Source organism: Trichosurus vulpecula, chromosome 1, assembly GCF_011100635.1.
Source record: "Trichosurus vulpecula isolate mTriVul1 chromosome 1, mTriVul1.pri, whole genome shotgun sequence".
Taxonomy (NCBI): domain Eukaryota; kingdom Metazoa; phylum Chordata; class Mammalia; order Diprotodontia; family Phalangeridae; genus Trichosurus; species Trichosurus vulpecula.
In genome coordinates this window covers 534471528-534497874 of record NC_050573.1, presented here as the reverse complement: position 1 = coordinate 534497874, position 26347 = coordinate 534471528, and the positions used below count along the sequence as shown (strand labels likewise).

Here is a 26347-nt window from a genome sequence, read left to right as displayed (position 1 = left end):
TCAAAAAACATAAACAGAGTTAATGTTTTCCTGAGGTTACTGTAAAATACTTACATCAACTTCTCCTTGATCAATGACATAGAAATTATCACCTTCATCTCCTGGAGAAGAAAAAAAATATATTTTTAAGATAATATAGAGAGTAGTGAGAAAGTTAAAAACATGTAAACTACATATGCCATGTTAAACAGCATTTTCTTTTTCTTTCTTTCATTGTTTTTCTCATTTTTCTTCCTTCCCTCATTCCTTATTTCTTCCTCCTTTCCTTCTTTTCTTTGTCTCTCTCTCTCTCTCCCTTCTTTCTTTCCCTTCATTGGGTCTCCTTATCTTGCCCAGGCTTAAAGTTCAGGGACTACTAACAGTCCAACCCCACTACTGATCAGCACAGCATTCCCCAGTTCTGTTTCTGATCTATGCTATAGTTTGTCTCTCCTTAGAGAACCTTCACCATATTGGGTACTGGACTTAGCCATCAATTGGCTTAGCTCATTCCAACCCAGAACTCTCAAGTTCCACTGAACCTTAAGCATCAGCATCCACTAGTACCTGTGTGTACAAGCATGAACTACCATGCTTCGATAAATTGCATGTTCAAAATTGTGCTCCTATCATTTAAAAGCAATATTCTGGATCTTATCAATATGGAATTCTTAGTGAATAGAGAAAATTAGGAATAGGGTCCTAACAGTTTGCTAAGCATACTGTTCTTAGATCACATTTAATAAATTCTGTAATGTACAAATGATTTTATTCTAACATTTCTATCAAAACGGAATTAAACAGTGAAATTCCTGAAGATATTGGCTCTTATTCAGGGAAAGTACAGGAAGAAAGTTACCTTGCAGTATGACTGTTTCTCCAGCAATATGAGTGACAGGAAACATGGCATCAAATATGTCACTAGAAAAGAAAATACATTTGAGTTGCAGTTATATGTATATCTCAGATATTATACTTCTTTATATTTTAAAGTAAAAGGTCAACAAACTGTTCTATTAGTCATTATTAACAAATTGGTTGTTGTTTTTAATTAAAACAACACAAAAGTTATTTAGCTTAAACCCAACGCTGGTAGGGGCCAATTTGTTTTTTTTTAATTTTTGAGGGGGGAAGTCAGGGCAGTTGGGGTTAAGTGACCTGCCCAAAGTCACACGGCTAGTAAGCGTGTCAAGTGTCTGAGGCTGTATTTGAACTCAGGTCCTCCTGACTCCAGGGCCGGTGCTCTACTCACTGCGCCACCTAGCTGCCCCTTTGAATAAGCCTAATAATGATATATTAAATTTAGAACTGTTCCAGCTCAGATTGAATGTTTAAATATATGAAATGCTTAACACGCTGATTCAACCAACTGACATACTATAGTTAACATGAACAGGGCACATGAAATGCAAACAGTGCACAAATTAAGCAGCTTGTATGTCGTATTTTCTAAATTTACATGTGAAATTGGCTGGGCAAACAGGACACAATTTGGAATGCGCAGGCTCTAAATTTGTCCAACAATGAGCTGGCAAAGGTAAAATCAAAGTTGGTAGGGAGATGTCTGTCGAACTATGAAATTAGATGAGTAAATATATACATGCCCATTGATCAAATTATAGCATATGAATGTAATGAAATAATATTGTTCCATAAGAAAAAAAAAATCCAGAGAAACCAGGAGAGACTGGATGCAGAGAGTAGAAAGCAGAGCCCAAACAATCTACACAATGATTACAATAATGAAAAGAAAAATAGCATTGAAAGACATCAGAATTTAAATTAAACGCACTGACCAATCTAAGTTCCAGAGCACTGTTGATGAAAAACCCCACTACCACCCCAGCCCAATTCAGCAGACAGACAATAAAACAAGGAATGTGGAATATGCTATCAGACAAAATGGTTTTATTTGGTTGGTTTTGCTTAGCTGTATTTCTCTGTCCTAAGGTAAGGTTCTATGAAAATGACTGTGCTGTTTGTAACAACAACGTTACTTGCAGCTGCTTTGGGGGTGTAAGGCCAATAACACCAGCACACAGGAGGGCTGCTAGCACAGGTTCTTTGATCTGCTTTTCCAAGGAAAGCAACTTTAAGAGGTTTACAATCTCACTTTAATTAAACATACATATATCATTCACTTAGTTCGGGGGAAAAGTCAGTACCCTGAACTTCAGAGAAAACACAAACAGAAATTACAAGCAGAAATTATATAAACAGAGCAAATAGCACAAATCAACAGACAGGCTTCTAGCTGTCTGACCAAAGCTATACATACATAGTTACCAGAGAAAGAGGCACCAAACATCTGGGTTTTCAAAGCCAGAAATTTCCTTAACAGCTACCCAGAGTCTCCACAGGACACTCTCCCAATGAGTGAGCCCCCTGCAAAATGCTAACCTCAGAGTATATATACACTTCTTCAGGGTCAGAGGGCGTCACAACCATGTGACTCAAACCCATGTGACCTATGCCTTCTCATGACTTAAGCAGATCATCAAAGACTCCCAATTCAATCAAAGACTCTTGATTGAAACAAAGGCAAGACTTAAAGGCACCTGATTGCCCAGTGCTGAGAAGCACTGCAAAACAAAAAACAGCAAAAGTCCCACCCTGCTTGCCATTACACTGTTAAAAAACAAAAACCACCAATAAGCCTTTTTAGGGTGATGGGGGAGAGGTTGAGTGGTTTCTATTCCACTGTTATATAAGTCACACAACTGTAAGATACAAGAGTTAAGGAATCTTGGAGACTACCTAAAACAAGTCCCTAATTTTATAGAACTGAGGCCCATAGAGGGAAACAAGTATTTATTAAGTACCTACTGTGTGCCACTGTACTAGACACTTAGGATACAGATATAATAAATCAAATAATCACTATTCTCAAAGAGCCTACATTCTGGAGGGCGGGGGGAGGTAACAAGGACATAGGTATATGTATATGGACACAGAATAAATATAAAGAAAATACAAATTAATATAAGGTAGTTGGATACAGAAGATCGTAGTAGTTGAGAGGAACAAGAAAGACTTCATATAGAAGGTGATACTTGAGAAGCATCTTGAAGATAGAAAGGGATTCTAGGAGGCTAAGTCGAGGGAGGCAAGCATGCCAAGCGTAGGGGACAGCCAATGCAAAGGCTGGAAGAGGGGAAATGCAGTGTCCCTGGAGGAACAGAGAAAAGGACACATGACTACTTGTTATGTCTTGCTAAGTTTATAGAAACAGAATGGGTTGCAAATTCCTTTCCTTTACAAATATATGGAAATAAGCAGAGCAAAGCCTTTAAAAGGATAAGGACTACGCAGAGTTGCTTTGTATGACTGCTTGAGTCACACAAAAGAGGAGTCACTAAACCATTCCAAAGACCACTGAGCTTTTTGATGGCTGTTAAAATCCTTAGGTAGGAAATGCATGCTATAAAATTCTAAGGTTAGCTTATTTCCTGTCCTAACTGGTTTAAAAAAATAGTTCTTGGAAACGTGAGCTCACCAGTTAAATGTTGAGACTATTTTTCCCTTCAAGAGAACATGCTACATGAGAAGTCCTGAAGTGCTAACTGATACAAAGAAGTTAGAGCCAAGAAACACCACAGTACAGTTTCTTACACAGTGAACTCCTTTTGATTTTGCTTTGGATGAGTAAATGTGTCTTTCTCGCTGCCCTGTTCACAATCCAGGATATTTGTTTTTCTCTCTATTTTCCTTTCGTTTCCGGTTGTTACTTAGCTGCCATTAAACTGTAGGACCTTGAGCTAGAAATTACTTAACCTCTCTGGGCCTCAGTTTCTTCTTTTGAACTAGGTAACTTCTATTATCACCTCCATCTCTACTAGTTTATAATCTTAAAATTCTTATAATAAAATAGTACAATATTTATTATTATTCTAATATAATAGTATGATAATATAGTAAAAAATATGTTTGCTGACTAAAAAGTGGATGAGAAAATAGTTGCTGTGGACCCTTTAATAAGTTACTTACAATCTTACATTTTTTTTTAATAGAACTGTTTATAAAAGGCATGAATCTTATTTAAAGGAAAGCTCTAAAGAATGTAACTGAAGTGTGCTGGTAAATAATTAATAACCAGCTTTCTGGGCGGGGTGGCGGGGTGGAGTGGAAATGTAGGCATGACACACTTTTAAGCTTAATCTACATTGATCTATATTTTCTCCATCATTTTCTTAAGTCTGGACTTAACGAAATAATAAATCAAACTCTAATTTAGAGCACTTACCAACTTTCAAAGTGTAAATGATCACAATGAAAATATAATAATTAGCTCTCTTGAGTTGGCTCCAGCATACTACAGATTATTACTGTATTGCCATATATTAATAAAATTACTAATAAATAATAATATTACTATTACTGTACAGTAAGAATCGCCAAATGTGAGAAATTCAGAGAAACATTGGAAAACTAAAATTGATACAGATGGAACTAAGTAGAACCAGGAGAACAATAAACACAACCACCATAATATTAAAAGGAAGTTTATCTCTGAATAATTGTGGAGACCATTTTTGGTCCCAGAAAAAAGGTGATGAAATGTACCTTCCTCCTCTTGACAGAGGGGCAGGGGATAATGGGAACAGAATGTTGCATATATAATCATTGTATCAGCTCTTTTTGCCTAATTTTTTTCATTATTATAAAGTGGAGTTCAAGGGGAGGGGGAGATATATCCAAAAATGTGATATATAAACAAAATACAAATATACAAATATGAAAAATGCAGTAATGTCATCCCCCCTCAAAGATATAAATTATCTTTTAATAAATTATCTTCTAACTCCTCCCACCCTAGGAGTATAGTTCTTCTTACCCTTTCCTGAGTTTGGCTCGGACAAGTTGGATTTGCACATCATTTAAGACAGGGTTTCTTAACTTTTTTGTGTATCATGAACCCATCTGGCAGTCTAGTGAGACCTATGACCTCAGAACAGTTTTAAAAAATTCACAATTGAAGAAATGCTAAATTTCAGCTAGAGTAGGTCAGTAAGCATTTAATAAATGACCATCGTGTGCGAGGCACTGAGCTAAGTCTAGAGATACAAAGAAAGGCAAGAGTCAGTCCCTGCTTACAAGGAGCTCCCAGTCTACTGGGAGAGACAATATGAAGACTAAAGATGTAATTTTTTTTTTCTCATCCAAGTTCATAGACCCCCTGAAATACAGTCACAGGACCTCTGGGAGTCCATGGACCCATGTTAGGAACTCTCGGATCGAAGGGTTGCCCAGCTACACTTTCATCCTCTCTTCAAAGATAAAATTAAATGGGTAGTTGGAGTCCTTATTTTGGAAGATTGAGCTCCCTCCACATCCCTCAACCTGATACAGAGCAAAAAAAATTTACAAATTGTGATCTGGCTTGACACTGTGCCAAGCGCTCTACTAAGCAAGTTATAAAGGAACAGCACTCTTGTCCTCTAGAAGTCTCTGAATGACTCAAATTGGTTTTCTTTCCTGATTGAATTATCTCAAGGATTTCTCTTCTCCCTAATTCATTCTGCCTACACAGACACATCCTAAGACAGAAGAGGGTGAATGAGCAGCAGAGAAATTCCAGCTTGTACCATAAATGACAAAAGCCTTTTCTTTTAACACAGGTAATGCCCTTTGACAGCCTCATTTAAAGGAAACGCCTGTTAGACCCATTTTTCCCAAAGATGAAACCATAATGCACCAGATGCCCCCACAACTAATAACTGTGAAAGAAGTAAGCCAGCAAGAATTTAGAGTTCTAGCCCATCAAAAGTAAATTAAAACATGTCCTATCAGCCAACTCTCCTGACTTTTCCCTCGGCTGAATAACTATTTTTCCACGTTCCACATCCTTTCAAACAAAACTCAATCCCTTCCTATTTCTCAGGAATTTAATGGCATTAAAAGGCACTGGCCTTTTCTGTCTTTTTTAATGCTGGCATGTACAATAAATTGACTTGCAAGAATAAAAACTGTTTTCAAGTTGAACCTAGCAATAATCTCTTGGGGATTTTAATGCAATCAGTGCCATGTGTCTTTAAACTTGCAAATAACTTGTCTCCCCACCCCCTTGTTATCTGTACCATACATTCTGGCACTAGGCTCTATCCAACTTAGCACTTTATTAAATACTATACTGCATGCTTCTCTAATTGGTCTGTGTGTATGAGTCTCGTCTCCCCAAACAGAGAATAAACTCCTTGAAGGCAGGCAACAAATCACATGTTTTTTGTTCTTCAAATACAACTACTTCATAAATTGGACTCAGCCACAGAGAAGCAAACTAAATAATTCTAAACTGGTATTAATCCCACAGATGTAAATTATGAAGTATGGGGTTTTTCCCTCAGATATATCTGATTTTTTATTTTAATTTTTAAAAAATTTCTATTATAAAGCATTTATTTTTTCTCAATCCCACTCCCACACACACATTCAAAAAAAAAGGGGAAAAAACCCTTCTAACAAATATGAATAGTGAAGCAAAACAGATTGTCATATTGGTGAAGTCCAAAAAAGTGTGTCTCATTCTGCATATTTAGTCTACTGCCTCTCTGTCAGGTGGTGGGTAGCATCCTTTGTCACTGATTCTCTTTCCTTAGATATTTCAAACAGATGTTAGCTAATTTCAGGCCTCTTGGTATTATTCAGCAACAATTTTTTTTTTATTTTGGATGATACCTAGTGCACTAAAGAAATTAATTTGTTCTAGGTATCACAAACCCATCTCTGGTGGAGGGAGATGAGTTCTCCTAACCTTTTACTACTTTTACTACTCCTTTCTATCTGCTAGTTGGAATGGCTCTAGTGCCTTCCTTCCCTAAACTACATCCTATTTATTTTAAATTTATTCAATAAATTCTTATATATGTATATGTTGTCTTCACCAATGGAATGTAAGTTCCTTGAGACTACAGATTGTTTTGTGTTTGTGTTTTGTGTTTGTCTCTACGTTCCCAGGGTCTGTCACGGAGTCCATGCTAAAGTTAGTTGATTGATTCATCTCCTAGGTTGGCCTCAGAATAAGAACACCCAGGTTCAAATTCCATCTCCAACACTTTCTAGTTGAATGATGATGAGCAGGTCTTTCTTCCTGTAGGACATATGTGTGTGTGTGTGTGTGTGTGTGTGTGTGTGTTTTCAGTTGTGATGACCCCATATGAGGTTTTATAGGCAAAGATACTGGAGCAGCTTGCTATTTCCTTCCCCAGCTTCTTTTACAGATAAGGAAATTGAGGCAAATAGGCTTAAGTGGCTTGCCCAGGGTCACACAATTAGTAAGTATCTGAGGCAGGATTTGAACTCATGAAGATAAGTCTTCCTGACTCCAGGCCCGGCACTCTATTCACTGTGCCACCTAGCTGTTTCCTCACCTATAAAATAGGGGAAGCATTCGTGCTAACTACTGCTAAGTACAGCTGTAGGAAGAGTGTTTTTATTCTGCATTTTTTTCTATCTCTGTACCCCCAGTGCCTGGCACAACGCTTAGCACATAGGAGGCTCTCCTTATACTTAATGAGCTTTTGATCTACTATTAGAGAACTGGACCTATGGGGAGAAGCATTCAGCTCTTTCCTAATCGACTACAGGCATGCCACACTTAATGTTTTTAAAGGATTTCACAAAAACATTAAAAGAAATTTCAAAGTAGTTGGTTCTAAAGGGTCAGAAAGACTGAGCCAGAAGGTAAGTAGTCAGGCATTGAGGGAACAGGATCCAGGAAGACACAGCTTCTAAATCTACAGGGTACATTTCTTCCATTAGCCCCATGACCATTATTCTAATTTCTTTGTAGGAGGGCAAGGCTGGGCTGAGTTGAGAGGCTACAGCTGCCTCGTAGTAACAGAAACTGACATTTTGGAAGGAAGGTCACCTTTGTCTTGAGAACAAAGTGACATTTGAGACACTCAGAATAGGTGTCTCAAATCACACTATGCAACTACATAACAGGCTCCTCAGGTCAAAATCATCACAAATTAGAAGAATACATATATCAAGAAGGAACATGGTACAGCGGATAGAGCATGGAACTAAGAGCTAGACCTGGTTTCCAGTTCTGACTCTGCCAGTGGCAACATTAATTATGGTTGACATTCACACGGCACTTCAAGGTTTACAAAAGGCTTCACATACATTAGTTCCATTTAGTTCATGAGTGGCCTTAGACAAGTTACTTACCCTGCTTGAGGGAAAAAGGCAGGCAAGCAGGAAGGAAGGAAGGAAGGAGGGAGGGAAGGAAAGAAAAGAGGGAAGATGGGTTGGTGGGAGAGAGGAAGGGAGGAGGGAGGGAGGAAGGAAGGACCAGCCCTAGCCAACTCTTTGTATGTTCTTCATCAGTTAAGACTCAGAGCGATCATCTTTTTTGGCCCTACAATTTTCAACACAGTGCACAGAGAGCTGGGTCTAGAGTCACGAACTGAGTTCAAATCCAGCCTTAGACACTTATTAGCTCTGTGATAAGGTGGCTAGGTGGCCCAATGGATAAAACACCTCAACTGTAAAATGATGAAATTAAACCACATGGTCTGGAAGCTCTTTTGCATCTCCAAGTCTACGACCAGGTCGATCTGGGAAGAAGCCCTGGAGTATAGAGGTATCAACACTGGCTTGGGCATTAGCATATTTTTCAGTCCTGGCCCTGCTACATTAATTAGTTCTGTGGCCACGTGAGTCACCTGAGCTGTAGCTTGCTTATAATAATATCAATGCAACCTATCTCACGAGGTTGTTGAAAAAGAAAGCACTTTGCCAAATGCCAGGCACTAGATTAATGTGAATATGTTTATGATAGTCTTCGGTGTTATCTGTGAGAAGGCTCCGTATGCCTCCTAAGCAGCAGACAGCTGAGCTATCCCTGCCTTACATCATACTCATTTCTAGAAATATTATCGCTTCCTTTTCTTCCCTTTCCTCACTAGAATTAAACCCTCTCCTACTGACAGAAAAATAGTGAAGCATAAACATGGGATAAACTGACCATGTGAGCATCCAACAATGTATACAACATTCTGACCTAATTGTCCTCTCTCTGCCAAATAAAAAAAGATGAGTTTCATTTTCTGTCCTCTGGGACCATTATGGGTTTGTTGTTGTTTTTGTTTTAGTTACTCAGTTAAATTCCTTTCAGCGATTTTTTTTTGGGGGGGGAGGTTCTGTTTATTTCACTCTGAAACAGTATGCACAAAACTTTCCATGTTTTTCTAAACTCATATTCATAACTTCTTCCCACCTAATATCATTCAGCTATTTGGTTACCCATTTCCCAATGGAGGGGAACTCATTTTGTTTCTAGTTCTTTGCTACTGCAAAAAGTCCTGCCACAGATCACATTTCAAGCTCCTGAAGGAACTTTCAAGTAGGTATAAAGCAATCTCATCTGATTTTCACAACCCTGTGAGTCAACTAGGTTAAGAATTTTTGTCCCAGTTTTACAGATGAGTAAAAGCAAAGCCCAGAGAGGTGTATGATTTGCCTGGCATCACACAGCTAGCTGGAATCAGGAGATCTGAATTCTAGTTAGAGCTCAGCATGTGGGTCCAGTGCTCCCAGAAGCTCACTACCACTTCTAAAAGAACCACTCCACACAATCCTTCCCCCTTGAATACTGAAGTATCCTTGATAAATTAGAAGGCATCCTCTTTTATGAGCCCTGTTGAAAAGATCACCTTCTGTCATCTACTCCTGGTATTTCTATCAGGAAAATCATCATAAACAAAATTATCTTAGTGCCTTCAACTCTGAGTTCCATCCAATGGTGAGCTCCTCAAGAAAAGGAACTGGTTTTTGTTGATGTTTGTCTTTCTTCGTATTCCCAGAGCTTGGTACAGTGCCTGGCACATACTAGGTGCTTAAACATGCCAGCTGACTGATTGATTAATTCTCCTGTTACAGAGCTTAAGATGGCTTTCTTGTTTTCTTCTCAGCTCAAGAACAGCTAGCCAGCCAATACCCTCCATGGAAGAGTTCTACAGTTGAAAACTATTAAGCCTTCATACATCCCCAGTAGTCACTAGATTTTAAATTTGTTATAGGTAGAATCTTATTTTTCTTTTAAATCTCTTCCAGAACCTAGTACAATGTATCATATGCAACAGGCACTTAAAAATAATTGCTAAATAAATGAATGACTATTTCTAGCCGGTGCTGAACTATTATGGTGTCATCCCATTAGCCAAGGCAACAGAGAAAACTGCCATCTACAATAGTTAAAAGTGGTATCAATCAATAAGTGTTTCTTATTAAATGTCTATTAATTGCATTGTTGATGGAGTTGTGAACTCATCCAACCGTTCTTGAGAGCTATTTGGAACTATGCCCAAAGGGTTATAAAACTGTGCCTATCCTTTAATCTAGCAATATCCCCTCTAGGTCTATATTCAAAAACCTGGAAAAGGAATGACTACTGAGCTGGGACTAGAAGGAAGGGAAGGATTTCAACAGGCAGGCAGAGAGGGGGACATGGCCCCCCATGACATAACCATCTACCCCTTTGCCAATATAGTTGCTCCTAAGGGACCTCGAGAAGCAAGGAAACCTGAGAGCTTCCCACCCTTGGGCAACAGAATAATACAAAAACAGACAGCTGCTATCACCAATCAATCAACTAAAAAATTAAGTAAATATCCACCTGAAAGCACTAGCTACTGCAGCCCCAACAAACTTTGAGTCAAGGTCAGTGTTTGGTGGGTTTGCCCACTGGCCCAATAGAAGCCAGACACAGAATTAACTACTCAAAAGGCAGGTCTGTGTGACTGAGGGGGATCACAGGCAGATATGTGTAGAAGTGGATAGTGTGCTTCCTTGGAGTCAGGAAGACTCATCTTCCTGAGTTCAAATCCAGCCTCAGACACTCAGACACTAGCTGTTGACCCTGGGTAAGTCACTTAACCCTGTTTGCCTCAGTTTCCTCACTGTAAAATGAGCTGGAGAAAGAAATGGCAAACCACTCCAGCATCTCTGCCAAGAAAACCCCAAATGGGGTCCCAACTGAACAGCAACAATACACAGAATGGGAAGTCACACCGTGGGCAGCACAATCTACTTTGTGACAGGGCAGTTGTGGGGAGGAGAAGCAAGACACTAGTTCATGCTTATATTAGAGTTTCCATGATGAAAGATTCTACCAAGCTCATGGTTGGGTTTTTTCCCCCTCTCATCAAAATACATTAAGCCAGAGCATAGAATCAGAGACTTGGAGCTAGAAGGGCCCTTAGAAGTCATCAAATCCCACCCTTCTGCTTTGTGAAGGAACTGAGGCTCAGAGGTTGTGACTTTCCCAGGGTCACTCAGGTAGCAACTGCCTGGGGCAGAATTCAAACTCAGGTCTTCCAGATCCAGGTTCAGTGCTCTAACCACAACAACACACTGCCTCTCTAAAAGGAAGTAAAAAAATGCTTGGCCTTAGAAAGATGTTCATTTAAAAAATTTATAGGGGGTATATCTGGAGAAAAACAGGAATATACTGCCTGTAGCTGGGATAAAGAGGATACTTGCGCTTAATGAATGCTTATTGACTGACTGACTCCACAGCAGAATAGTTTGTACAGGCAGACTGAGTAACTGGGCTCAGGGTATGATGACCATTTGAGGCAGCTTTAAATTGTATGGGGACAGAATTTTACAAGACAGTTTAGTATCTGTGTAAACTCTTTTCTTGGCCCTTTTCTTTAATGGCTGTGCCTTTGTGCAAATGCCTTCAAGCCACACCTCTCCTAGCTATTTGTATTGACCTATTGGAGCCTTCCCCACTTAGGAAATCTGAAACAGGGCCTAGATATTTATGTTCCACAGCCTATGATAACTGAGGGAAGGAGGAGACTAGCATTGGTTTCCAATCTCTATAAAAAGCCATGATTACAAAGTCAGGGCAGCCTCCCTGGGGTGGAGGTAGTTGACCAAGGACCCATCCATTGACCAGAGGAAATAATGGAAGGGTGGCATAAGCAGACCATCTCAAGTGTGAGGGCAACCTCTTACATGACTATTGTGGATGTCCCCCCATCTCTCTCTCTTCCTTCTGCGTCCTGATGATCTTTGCACCAAAGTCCAATGATCCCTGGACAACTAGGTGGTACAGTGGATAGAGCGCCGGGCCTTGAGTCAGAAGGACTCATCTTCCTGAGTTCAAATCTGGCTTCAGACACTTACTAGCTGTGTGACCCTGGGCAAGTCACTTAACCCTGTTTGCCTCTGTACTGTAAACTGTAAAATCTTTACCAAGAAAACTCCAAATGGGGGCATGAAAAGTCTGACAGGACTGAAATCAACTGGACTACAAGACCAATGATCCCTGCCCCATCTGAGGTTTGGTGATGTTCTTATTCATTTTCCTTTCTCCCCTTGAAGTGTAGAGTGGAAACTGCAACAGACTTTGAATCAGAGGACCTAGGTTCTAATTCAGCTTTGGTTACTGCTTAAAAGCTCTTGGCTTAATGACTTTGGGTCTTAATTTTCTCCAGCACCAAAAGAGGGAGCCAGAAGAGATGGCTTCTAAGACACCTACCTATTCTGAGAAAAGGATAAGACACTAAGAAGGTAATTATATTGGAGAATTTTTTAAAAATTCTCTAAATGAGCTCTAAATGGATGATTCCCACGTACTATTATTGGGTCTTTTTTATTATGAGCTAAACATGCCTGTAATAAAGACCTATTACTCCGAACATTTCTGGCCCATCTGACTCTTTTCTGAAAGCCTTTAAATCCCCAAACAACTGGCACAGACTGGGGATGGTTAAATCTGGCCAAGAAAATTCCCATAACACTAGAGCCACCGGGTAAAATTTCCCAGGACTCAGGTCACTCTTGCTTCCCATTTAGAAAAAAAAAAAAAAAGTTTTGTTTTGTTTAAGGGTTTATTTTTTTAAATGTTTCCCCATAGGCCACTGGGGAAATATACAATTAGCCTCTGAGAAAATCCAGCGCTGCTCCCAATTTTATGGAAGTTCAATTCTACTTTGTGTTTATAGATACCTACCATAAAATAGCTTACATTTTCATACAAAGTTTCATTTTGTCATCCAAAGCACGGGATTCTCCATTAAAGAATTAGACCCCCTATTTAATTTTACTGTTGGTTCATTGGTTTCAATGATGGAATCAACAAATATTTACTGTGCACTATAAACTCAAAATGCTATGATGTATACAAAAGCTGTGTGACATGGTCCTTCCTCCAAGGAGTTTACAATCGAATTGATAAGACCAATGTGGGAAAAAATTAGAGAATAATAGAGAAACATTAGGTTACATCATTAAAAGAAGGTGTTGAAAATGGTAAAAATTGTTTTTACATGTAATAAAATAAAATTTAATTTAAAATTTTAAAAATAATTTTTTACAAAATAAATAACTAAATACACTTTTAATTTTTAAACATTTCAAATATAAAATAAAATGTTATTCAAAAACACAAAATAAATAAAAGTATAATAAAACATAGATAAGGTTAAAAAATAAAACGGAGTATTGCCATCCCCTGCAAAAATAAATAAATATAAATAAAAAGAAGTTAAGATGGCAGGACAAGTCATACACAAAGCTTTAGAGTTCTTCTGAGGCACCATGTGGCGGCAGCTATTTGAGGTGAAAGTAATTGTTTTGGTGCTTGTAGAATAAACCACAAGTGTGACTAATTTTTCGCCACAGGGGGAAACCACTTAATAAATTCTTATTTTTTAAAAATTAGCCAATAGCAAACTCATTTTTTACTCATATTCCCTAATTAGAGCAAGTGTTTTTTGTTTTTAAATCTTCCAATATAATTACCTTCTCATGGTTTTCAACTTCTCAGAATAAGGAGGGTTTTTTTTTTCCTCCCACCTATAGGCTGCCTCAGGCAATTTCCATAACTTCTGGCCCATTGGTTCCAGTTTAAATTCACTGCTTTTTCAGAATACAAGGACTAATTACCTCCTTTACACTTTCTACAAGTCCCATCTCTATTCACCCCAAACACAAAATTCCCTCAAGCCACAATTAATTTTTCTCCCTACCTAAGCCGTTTCCCCTGCCATCCAGATTTCTAAGCTTCAGAGTTTACCTTTTGTCCAGTGCCTCGGAAATGCCTTTTAAAGGGCAGACACATCACAGGAGAGCTGGTATTTATAAAGCACTCTAAAGTTTACAAGGTATTTTACACACATTATCTCATTTGACACCCCTCTCCCCCCCACCCCCAAACAACTGTGTGTGGTAGACCATACCCACTTTACAATTTAAGAAATTAGCACTCAAAGACATGCCCATGGTCCATACAGCAAGTGTCAATGGTGGAGATTCAAGCCAATCTCCCCTTCTCTAAGTGGCTGCAATGTAATATCTTTGTATTGTTCTTTAACTGAGCTTTCAACAATCAGAAGAAATAAACAAAAATCAAGTTGAACAAACTAAAACAGAACTCTTCAAAATTAGATAAAGACAGTAAGTATTCTTGGAAAAGAAGAATCGGTTATTTTTTTTTAATACTTTGGAGTACTATTTCAAAATTTTGTCTATAAACATTTTTTTTAAATTAATGTATTCTACCGAAACATATAGCTATAGAGAGGCAGCTAGGTGACTTAGTGTTGGGTGTTGAATTTGGGTGTTTGAGTGTTGGGCCTGGAGTTAGGAAGATCTGAGTTCAAATCAGGCCTCAGAAATTTACTAGCTATGTGACCCTGGGCGAGTCAGTTGGACTAGAAGGCAGCTAGCTGGCTTAGTGGATACAGTGTTGGGCCTGAAGTCCAGAAGACACGAGTTCAAGTGGCCTGAGACACTTACTAGCTGTGTAACCCAGGCAAGTCACTTAACCCTGTTTGCCTCAGTTTCCTCATCTGTAAAATGAGCTGGAAAGGAAATGGCAAACCACTCCAGTATCTCTGCCAAGAAAACTCCATAGACAGTACTGGGTGTTATGGTCCATAGGATCATAAAGACCTGGAAATGACTGAATAACTGAAACATATGTCTAGGACTTGTAATTTAACTGGTGTGGAAACTCCCAACAATGCTTAATCATTTTAGAGAAGAACTGGAGGTTCAGAGAGGTTAAGTGATCTGCCTCTGGTCACATAATTAGGGCAGGATTAGAACTCAGGGTTTCCCCCATTCCCCATCCAGTGCTAAATATAAGACACCATAAATATTTCTGCAATTCAAATCTACATGCCCAAATAAGCCTAGGAGGGAAAATCAAAAAATCAACTAAGGACCCCTCCTCCAAACAAATGAATTAAAATAAAATGATGTGACAGAAACTTTACGAAATTACATTTTGAAAGTTAATTGACTGAGTAGTGCACCGGCAGCAAAGTAATAATGAGCACAGCCCGGTAAACCTAATGTATCTGTTCAGACGTGAAAGGTATTACAGCCTCTATCTATTCCATCTGAAAAATGCCATCTGTCTTCTGAGGAAATATCCAAATTTCCTTTTCTTTTTTTTTTCCTAAATGGCTGAGGAGCTCATGAGCTTACACACAGGCCACAACATGCAGCAAGATTCTTCATGTATGAATGAAGGCCTGAGAAGGAGACCAAGCAAGGTCAGATAATAAAAAAAATCCTGGATTTATTTCTCATTCATTTTCCTTTGTGATCTGGACAGAACCAGAATGGCCCAATCACAAGATGTCAGAAAATCGACAGAAAGCAAGGTTAGGAGAGAAGCTAGAAATACAGTATCTTCTTCTTCACGGCGGATGATACAGAACAAACGGCAAAAGGCTTGTTTATCCCCTTCATCACCTGACATGGAAACTATTTGAAATCCTTGTTCTCTAGCTTTGTTTTAACAAGCACAGAACACTTACAATTTATTAGTTTCAGGCGGAAATGATGTCTTTTCATGTTTTGGTGTTATAGGAGAGTACAGCACGAGCAAAAAGGAGAGCCAAAAACAAACGCACTGTCAGACACCTTTTTGATGCAAACAGCAAATCCCCCTTTCCCCTTCAGGTTATAATTTGTCAAACTTCAGTCAGGATTATTTTATCACCGGAATAGAAAAAGCATTCCATTCATGTGTGCGACAGATACTTTCCTCCCTATATGGCTTACCAAGTACTGACTAAGAAAAAAAATCCCTCCAATTATTATTATTAATAATAATAGCTAGCTTTTATATAGTACCTATTATAGAGAACCTTTGTAACAAATTCCCACGTTGTTGTTGTTCAATCACGTCTGACTCTTCACGACCCCATCTGGGGTTTTCATGACAAAGATACTGGAGTGGTTTGCCATTTCCTTCTCCTGCTCATTTTACAAATGAGGAACTGAGGCAAACAAGGTTAAGTGACTTACCTAGGGTCACACAGCTAGTAAGTTATCTGCGACCGGATGTGAACAAAGGTCTTCCTAATTCCAGGCCCAGCACTCTATCCACTGTGTCACCCAGCAGCCTCACAGCAGCCAAGTCCAAACATGTGTATCTCATTCTGTATAATAATACATCACCTCTCTGTCAAGGATATGAGTGGGGAAAGGAATAAGCATTCTGTGCTTTATAAATATTATCTCATATGATCCTGACAACCTTGGGATATGGGCTCTTTTATTATCTCCATTTTACCACTAAGGAAACTAAGGCAAATAGAGGATAAAGGAGTTTCCCAGGGTCACACAGCCAGTACGTGTCAGACCGAATCTGAACTCAGGTCTTCCTAAGTCCAGTGCTCTATACACTGCTTTATGTAGCTGCCTATTAAAGCAAGTGATTAAACTATGATGATGGAATATAATATAAATATAAGATATTATAAGGAATAGAATATTATATAAGGTAATATAAGTAAGGATAATATAATATGATATATGATATAATATATACATATACACATATATACACATACACACACACACACACACACACACACACACACACACACACACACACACACATATATATATATACACAAAGGAAGCTAATATAAATGTGGGATTTGGAGGGGGGGAATTCAATAGAGTAACTTCAGAAAGTACAATGTTGACCTTTTCCATTGTAGAAACATGTCAAATGGCTTGGTTAACAAAGGTTGAGGAAAAGGCTCCATTCCAGGATTTTCTGGCACAAGTTGCTACCCATTTTTAGGTTATAAGAATATCCTGCACCAATAGCCCATTTATCTTTCTTCCCCCCACCCCCACCTCCATTGCATAAAATGGTTCTGACACATCAGAATCTTTCACAGCTATCTGGCTGAATCATGAAGCCAAATCTCACTTCTAGAACAGAATCCTGGGAATCAGAAACAGAGAGACATATGCAGATACAGAGGATCATAGATTTAGGGTTCAAAGGGACCTTAGAGATAATGGACCCCAACCCTGTCATTCTACAAACAGGCAAACTGATGTCTAAGGCAATTAAATGCCTCATCCAGAGAGTAAGCCAAAGCCTTGGAATTTAAAAACCACAGTCCCTCTCATTCCAGATCTGGTATTCTTACCACTGCCCTATGCAGCAGATGTGTCCAACTTCTCCCATTTCATACATGAATTCTCACCTATGTCAAACGCCATATCTCATGAATGGAACAGCAAAATTCACTCATGTAAAAAAGGGGAAACTTTAGTGGTTCCTTATCGCCTCTAGGAGAAATTACAGACTCTTCAGTCTGCTGTGTAAGGCCCATTGCAATCGGGCTTCAAACTCCCATGCCAGCTTTATTTCCCATTATTTTTCATAATGAATTTGACATTTGCTGAGATGGAATACTAACTGTTCCCTGACCTCAACATTCCATCTTAAGGCATTTCTCCATTCCTGGAATGCAGTCCCTACTCATCTCTACCTCTCTAAATACATTTATTTCAAAGCTTTGCTCAGGGATTACCTTCTCCATGAAACCTGCCCAGTTCTCCCAGTTTTTAATGCTATCATAAAGGTCATAGTCCTAGAATGAGAAGGGAATGTCAAGGACCTTCATCGAACCCATTCATTTTCCAGATGAGGGCACTATAGCCAAGAGACGTGAAGTGACTTCCTAAGGTCAATAAGAAGGTTGAGTGGCAGGGCTGGGACTGGAACTGAGGTCCTTGAACTTCTCACCCAACACTTTTCCTACTGTACCATGTGTAATGGTAAGTAAATTTGAAGATCTTCCCCATCCATTAATAGGCCCATGGGACCTGCTTATGTCACAGGAAGCCTAAGTCACATGTGGTGGGAGGAGCTTGCTGAATGAGTGGAACTGGAAGGGTGGAGAAGGAAATGCTCAGAGCGAGTTAGAACTGTGGCAGGAGAAAGACACAAGCAAGGAGTGAGCTAGGATTTCTGAGTGTTTGTGGGAAGGCCCCAGCAGGGGAGAAGGCTAATACGATGGCGAGGCTCCATGCTGTGATACTGTGTCTTAAGTTCCTTGCTGCTCTGATGAAGTGGGTTTACTGGTTTTGGGATTTGGTTGCTGCTTGGACGGGCTGGATTTACTGGTTTTGGAATCTGGTCCTCTGGTGTCTGAATAAAAGTTTTACTTCTACCTTCTGTATGGAGAGTCTCTTATATTTTGTGATACAGAACTACACAGGCATATTCACAATTATCGTCCATGTGATTATTGCGTTGCTGATTAACCATGCTACTCTGTCCTTCACATTACATTGCTTAATTTACTATCTAGATATGTTATACCTTCCCAACCCCCACTCCTCACCTACAGAATGAAAGCTCTATCATCTACCTTCTGTCTTTGTACACCCAATGCCTACCAAAGTGTCCTGCCCATTTTTTTTAACCAGATCAATGACAATTGTATATGGAATCCCTGGTGAGGAAAGTCCCTATACCTACAAATTAGTCATACATAGTTGACTTGGACACTAAAATGTTAAAGTTGCTTGAGCAGGATCATACCGCCAGCACATGTCAGAGGTGACCCAGAAACTTGAACCCAGGCCTTCCTAACTCTGAGGTCACAGTTCTCTATCCACTACACCATAGCACCTTTTGTCTTGCACAAACACTAGTAGGTGCTAAATGTTTGTTGAACTGAATTGAATTTCCTTTGGTGCCTCTAGGAATCTCATCTATAAAATGAGAAATTTGGACTAAAAAATATTCTTTCAGTACTTCAAAGACCCATGAATTTATCCATTCGTGCAATCCTTCTTCCCACAGAGATCCAGTAGGCAGCTTAATGAGTTGCTGTAGTCAAAAAGAAAACCATCACGTGTCACTCAATGCGATGAAGCTTTCCAAACTTAGCTGAGGCAATAGACATACTCATAGCCTTTCTGGCTTGACCAGGCCTGGAAGCTTGTTTTATGCTGGGAGAACCTTCCAGAATCCAAGGCCACCTTTAGACCAAAGAGACATGATAATAGTAACAGCTAGCATTTATACAGTGCTTTAAGGTTAGCAAAACACTTTACAAATATTATCTTATTTTATCCTTATAAACACCTTGAGAAATAGGCAGTTATCATTATCCTTATTTTACGGATCAGGAAACTGAGGTAGACAGTGTGTAAGTGTCTGAACTGGATTTGAACTCAGGTCTTCCTGACTCCAGGGCCAATGTTCTATCCACTCTGCCACCTCGCGGTTTAAAATCAAAGTAAGACTTTCATCTGCAAATAATAGCAATATAATGATAATTCATGTTTTGATAGCATTTTACCAATCAAAGAATCTCAGACTTGAGGGGGATTTCAGAGGCCATTTAGGTCAAGAAACCTGCAACGTCCTCTACAACACACTTCAAAAGAGGACATCCAACCTTCACTTGAAGACCTTGAGGAAATGGGAATTCCATGCTTCTTGAGGTAATTCTGGACAGAAATAACTGTTAGGAAGGTTTTCTTTGCATTCAGTCTAAATCTCCCTCTCTTCAGCTTCTACCCTCTTTTGCCTTCTGGAGCCTAGCAAGACAAATCTATTACCTGAAGACATCTGTGCTGTGGTCTCCAGTATAAACATCTCCAGTTCTTTTGGCCCATTCTTGTTTTTCATAGTTAATAGTTTTCTCACAAGCCCGCTTGATCTTTTTGGATGCTTACCTGCTTATCAAGGTCCCTCCTAAAATGTGCTTTATAGGATTGAACAAAGTGCTCCAGACATGGTCTAAGCAGGACAGAATATAATAAGACCGTTACCTCCTATGTTCTAGATCAGGGCCGTTCAATCGTAGATTTTTATTGAAACAACAGACAATATATTTTGATTTGCCATTTTAGTGAGAGTTCTGTAGTAGCTTGGCTTCATTTACTAAAGCATTTATGTAAATTTCTAGGCTTGTAAGAGGGCCGCATAAATCTCACTGCAGGGCCTCATGCAGCCCACGGGCTGCATTTTGGACAGCCCTGTTCTAGATACTATGACTAGAGTCTAGAAAGCACTCTATACACAGTCACATTTGATTTTTTTTAATGTTTTTAAATTACTAATTTAATCATCAAACACAAGTATTTTGTAGACAAAGGAAAAAAAGAGGGCTGTATATGAAACCATGAACTTCTATCATGCATAGTATGGTTTTTTCAAAAGTAAAAGGTGGTTATAAACTTGCTCTGTTTGTTTCTGGCCCCTTCTGCTTTTCTTTTTTATTTCTTCTTATTTCCTTATTTCTTCTTTTTATTTCTCTATTTCTTCTCTTTTGTGTGTGCATAAATATATATATGTATGTATGCTTTAATTTATATAAATTTGTTGTTATTCAGTCGTGTCAGGCTCTTTATTTTTCAATGTTTCATTGACATTAAGTATTTGTTATTAACTCTTGACATTTTTTTTTGAAGCCTGGAACTCTCTTCCTCCTTATCTCTGTCTCTCAGTTTCCCTCTCTTCTTTCAAATCTCACCTAAAATCTTAGCTTCTACAAACAGTTTTTCTCAGTCTTCCTTAATCTTTATGCCTTCCCTCTGAGACTCCTCCTAATTTATATGGTATGTGGTTTCTACATAGTTCTTTACATGTTGTCTCCCTCATCAGACTGTGAGATCCTTGAGAGAATGAACTGGTTTTTTCTTTCCTTTGTACCCCCAGCTCTTAGCACAGTGACTGGCCCATAGCAGGCTTGTAATAGATACTAGAGTATTAATAAATAATCATTGATTAATTAGTTTCTCACTTGATCTTGACAACAACCCTGTGAGAGAGGCAATGAGTGCAGTTATAATCTCCATTTTGCAGAGAACTGGGTCATCGAAATATTACTTGACTTCCTCAAGCTAATGAGTGGTTAGAGCCAGATCTCAAATTCAATTCTTTCAGATTGAACAAGTCTAACATCAAATATTTGAAGATAGCTTTCATGTTCCTTAAAGTCTCTTCTCCGGATTAAATATTTCTAGTTCCTTCAATGGATCCTTGCAAGACACAGTCACCAGCCTCACCAATCTGATTGCCTTCCTCTCCATATTCATACGATCTTACTGTTCCTCCAAATGGAATATAAGTTTCTTGAGGGCAGGGGGTTTCATTTTTGTCTTTGTATTATCTCCACTGCCTAGCACACAGTAAGATGTTCAGTGCTTGGCGATTAATTCTAATTCTATCTTTGATCTCTAGCATTTTATGAGAGCCATGAGTTTAAAGAAAAATCACAGCTCTCCACAGAGAATGACACTTTGCTGCTAAAGGAACATATTTGCTCTTTCCATGATTAACATTTGATAAAGAATTCATACAGCAGCAAGCTGGTGCAGTGGATAGAGCACTGGGCCTGAAGTCAGGAAGACTCATCTTCCTGAGTTCAAATCTGGCCTCAGATACTTACTAGCTGTGTGACCTTGGGCAAGTCACTTAACTGTTTTTGGCCTCAGTTTCCTCATCTGTAAAGTGAGCCAGAGAAGGAAATGACAAACCATTCCAGTATCTTTGTCAAGAAAACCCCAAAAGGGGTCACAGAGAGTCAGACACAACTGAACAACAACAAATTTATATAAATTAAAACATACACACACACACACACACATACACATACACACACACAAAAAGAGGAAATATGATCTTTTAAACACATTATCTGGCCCTATAATATTTTCAAATTGTTCTGAAACTGTTTTTCAGTGGAGCCTAAAGATTAAGATAATTTCTGAGTCAGATAATACAGGATGATATGCTTGGTAATAAAGTGAAATGTACCTAGTACTGGAAACATGCTTTGTGGACAGTATCTTACTGCCAAACTGGTTTTAACTATGACCATTAGCATGAATGTCCCTGTCAGCACATGCTTGAAGTCCTCAGCTTTTAAAACCCTAGATGGTCAACCAACAACAGACTGTGCAGGGTGAAAAAAAAAAGAGTGACATAGAGAAGAGAGAGAAGGGAGCTTTGCTGCGTTGAAAACAGTCACTGAATTCGGGCGTCTGAATAAGTGAAGAATGGAAAGGGAATGGGATCAATATATTTTCTTTCTTGCTTGCTTTTTTTTCCCTTTTGCTCAGCAGGAAATCAAATTGGAAGCACTTCAGGAGATGATATAAGGATATTTTATGTTTATGTTCAATCTGTAGCCGTTCCATAGCTTTTATGGGGAGAAATGGCAAAATGAATGGACATTACAGACACATGAAGGTATTATAAGAAAACCAAACTCTGTTTCCATCTATGATATCATCCACAGCTTGTTGAATGAATGAATGAATGAATAATTAGTGGTGGTATTTTGATTTTCCTACTATCGTTTACTCAAGACTGATTTATTGGGCACCTACTATGTGAATGGTGATTTCACCATTTTTAAGGAGGAGACACCCTCTAATAATGAACATCTTTAAATGCCCTACAACAGATAGTCTTAGAGCACTGACTGGGTCACTGAGAGGCTAAGTGACCTCCCCAGGATCACCACAGGGCCCAACAAAACACATATGGTTAGAAGAAGCTTAGCGTCATGAATAGAATGTTGTGCTTAAAGTTAGGAAGCCCTGAGTTCAAAATATGGTCTTTTTTTTTTTTGAGGAGGGAAGGCAAGGCAATTGAGGTTAAGTGACTTGCCCAAGGTCACACAGCTACTACGTGTCAAGCATCTGAGGGCGGATTTGACTCCAGGGCTGGTGCCCTATTCACTGCGCCATCTAGCTGCCCCCAAAGTCTGGTCTTTCACAAGTATTAGCTGCCATATATGACCCTGGGAGAATCAACTAAACCCTATGTGCCTCAGGCACACAAAATGGAGTGAGCAGATCCTTTCTGTGTGTGCTATGCATTGAACCAGAAGAGTAGAATACAGACCTTGTAATTAAGGAGGTTAGACTCTAAAAGAGGATGTGGGATGGGAACTTAGATTATTTAAATACAAATTAGAATATATACTGTGCACCAGCACAGTACAAATTGCTATGAAAGATCTTACGATGTCTTTTTCTTTTTCTATGCATTTCTGGATCTTTAGAAGTAAAATAAAAATCTGGTTTTTTATTTATACCCTTCCTTCAAGAATATGCAACCCCCCCCAAACATTCCTCAAATTAAATGTTTTATTATGAATAATACATTTAAATATGAGGAGCTCCTCACCTCCGAAGGATATTGTTTGGCCACGCCTATACAACACTGAATCATCCATCCCCATGAAAAGTGAAAATTCCAGGCCATCAATCAACGAAATATTTTGCCCACATGATGCCAAACATCCAGATGTTTGGGCACAGTCTGATGTTTGGCTGCATTGTTGACACCCTTCAATTTGATTTTGATACTGTACAGATAGACTGAGATGAAATCAAAGGCAGAATAAAATCTCTTCACTCTGTTCAGTGAAAGAGAAATTAAAAATAATAATAATCACACTTCGATGCTTTAAAACACATCTTTTCCCAACACTACTCAGCAGGTAACAACCGTTACTCTAGTCAAGACAACCTCTTTTTTCTCATTGCATCCAAGGCGATCCTTTCTATCATCCTCAACTTCTTCTGAGCTCCTTTATTTTAGTGTCTGAAGAAGCCATTCACTCTTTCAGAATACAGTCAAGACTCAGTGGACAAATGCTGCACATAACTGTTTTAGGAGGTCCTCCAAGTCTCCGTCTCCTTACCTGCAAAATGGGGGATAATAATCACCCCTACCTCACAGAGTCATTTGTGAGGATCAAATGAGGCAGTGTAGGTAAACTCCTTTGTTGATCTTAGCTATAAAAATATCAACTGTGCAAAAGCAAGAGAATTTCAGATTGACTAATGAGTGTCCATTAGTTGAGTATCTTAAGGAGTTTGGAGGGATTTAGAATACAAAATGTACTTTCTACCTTCACTGAAAGAATTTTCAGCAAATAAAAAAAATTCCTTCTAGGTCTAGGTGCTTTACAATAACTTGCCTTTCCTATAGACATTGCATTTATATTTCTACTCAAGTGGCAAAGCAAAATTTAGACTCTGCCTACCCCTGATTGTTTTTGTTATTACAATCCAAGGTGATTGCTTGGATGGAAATTTTCTGTATAATTTGTGTGTCTTTTAACTATGAGAGAAATGCAGTCGGCTTGCCAAAGGTTCTCCTCTTTAGCATAGAATGAAACTCCTGTTGTAAAGTCCATTCTCTGATGAAAGATTTTCCCATACTTTCTGAGCCCATAAGCAAGACTTCAAAATTATTTCAGCCCCCAAATGGATCAATGCTTTGAATACCATTCAAGACATGCTAACTGTTCCTGGGCTGAGAATTTCCTTGGTGCTTCAATGTCAATTTCATCTTTCTTGTCTTTTCCACCCACATGTTGATCAATTACAAAAGCAGCTTTATTTTGCCTAGAATTATTTTATGCTCTTAGTTTATCCAAATAGGAATATGTCTGTGTAGGTGTGTATATTGTATTTGAAAAATCAATTCCATTAAAAATGTAAAATGCAAACTCACATATGACCCCTTAAAAACAAATGTCACACCTCAAAATGTCAACTTAGAATATTTCTGTATTGAAATTAGGCAAAATATTTCTGTATTGAAATTAGGCAAAATATTTCTGTATTGAAATTAGGCAAAATACTACCTTTTGTATTTTTTAAATGCAGGCAGCTTTGTAGCTTACAAATGGACCAGTTAATCAACAAAAAGGCATTTATTAAGGACTTAATAGGTGTCAAATATGTGCAAAAGTGGATTTGCTAACTGCCCTAAAGGAACTTCCATTTGAATTGGAAAAAGCTTTTAAAAGTGTGTTCACAAGTCTATTTTTATGGGAAAATGCTTTCTGATTTGCACTATTATAAGTAATGGTTGGGTCCCAAACCAGCCCACAATCCCATAACAAAACTGAAATAACACCAACATTTCTCAGCTTCTAGGGAATAAGGTGGCTACATGCCATGACAAGAAGAGAATGTGGTGACACTGGAAACATGTTTCTCCTTTTCCCTTCAAAATATCCACAATGAAGTCAACAGAGCCAAAGAATGGAAAGTTCAGAGGAAAAAAGAGTTTTTCAATCTTTGGATATCTTTGTAGCCATCTCTGAGCAAAGTTGGTTTGCCATTGATATGATTTTTTTTTAAAACCAAAAATGTATTTTCTTTCCCCCCCATACACCCAATCATAAGAGAAAAAAAAAGAAAAAAACCCTACGTAACAAATAAACAAAAAAAATCAAGCAAAAAAATCTTGCATTGATCATATCCAAAAATAATTTTTCATTTTGCACCCTGAGTTCATAATCCATCAGCTTTCTGTCTGGAGGTAGCTAATGTGCTTCATTGTTGGTCCTCTGCAATCATGGTAGGTCATGACATTTGATCAGAGTTCTTAAGTCTTTTGTTGTTGTTTAGTGTGTTGTTACTGTATATATTGTTCTGCTCACTTCCCTCTGTTCATACAAATCTTCCCGGATTCATGGAAACCATCCCTTTCATCTCATTTTCTCTTTCTGGGCCTCACAGATATACAGATGAGCAAGACCCCTTCCAGTTTTAACATCCATTTCTTCTACAATCTGTCCTTACTTGGGAACATCCCAATCACAGACAGAGAATGCACACCTATAGCCTTTTATTCACATGAAACAGCAACAGCCACATAACAGACATTATCTATAGCCCCATCTGCCCTAAGATAAATAAGGATAGAATGGAAAATATAAGAATTTTCACTGCTGACAAAACACCAGATCCAGTGCACGGAGCCCATACAACTTGTATCAAGTAAATACTGAGTTCTCTGTTGTCAACCTGAAATTCTATAGCCCCTTCCTTCAAGTTTACCCCACCCAGACACCCATCCCTATTCCCCTGGGGGGTGCTTGCCATCAAAAAACACTGTGCTAGCTGAATGAGAAATCCTGAGGCAGGCAGTGTACATGTCAGTGGAGTGCATGCCTCAGCTGCCACTGGCATGCCACAGCTATAACCAGCGTGTGCCTTTTACTCCACCACCAGGCAGAGGCCAAAAATGCTCATGCCAGGTTTCACATTTTGCACAAGGAGTTTCTACCCTGTAATATGTCTCAGTCTCTCT

At 38.7% G+C, this 26347-nt stretch overlaps 1 protein-coding gene across 1 annotated transcript in view; it reads right to left on the bottom strand.

Annotated features, from left to right (window-relative positions):
* Positions 1–26347, bottom strand: part of PRKAR1B (protein kinase cAMP-dependent type I regulatory subunit beta) — a 258035-nt gene that overhangs the window by 111272 nt on the left and 120416 nt on the right. Inside the window, exons 5-6 of the mRNA XM_036741354.1 lie at positions 839–900; positions 55–101 (exon numbers count right to left, since the gene is read on the bottom strand). Coding sequence (XP_036597249.1) covers positions 55–101; positions 839–900 — 109 coding nt within the window. The remainder of the gene's footprint in view (positions 1–54; positions 102–838; positions 901–26347) is intronic.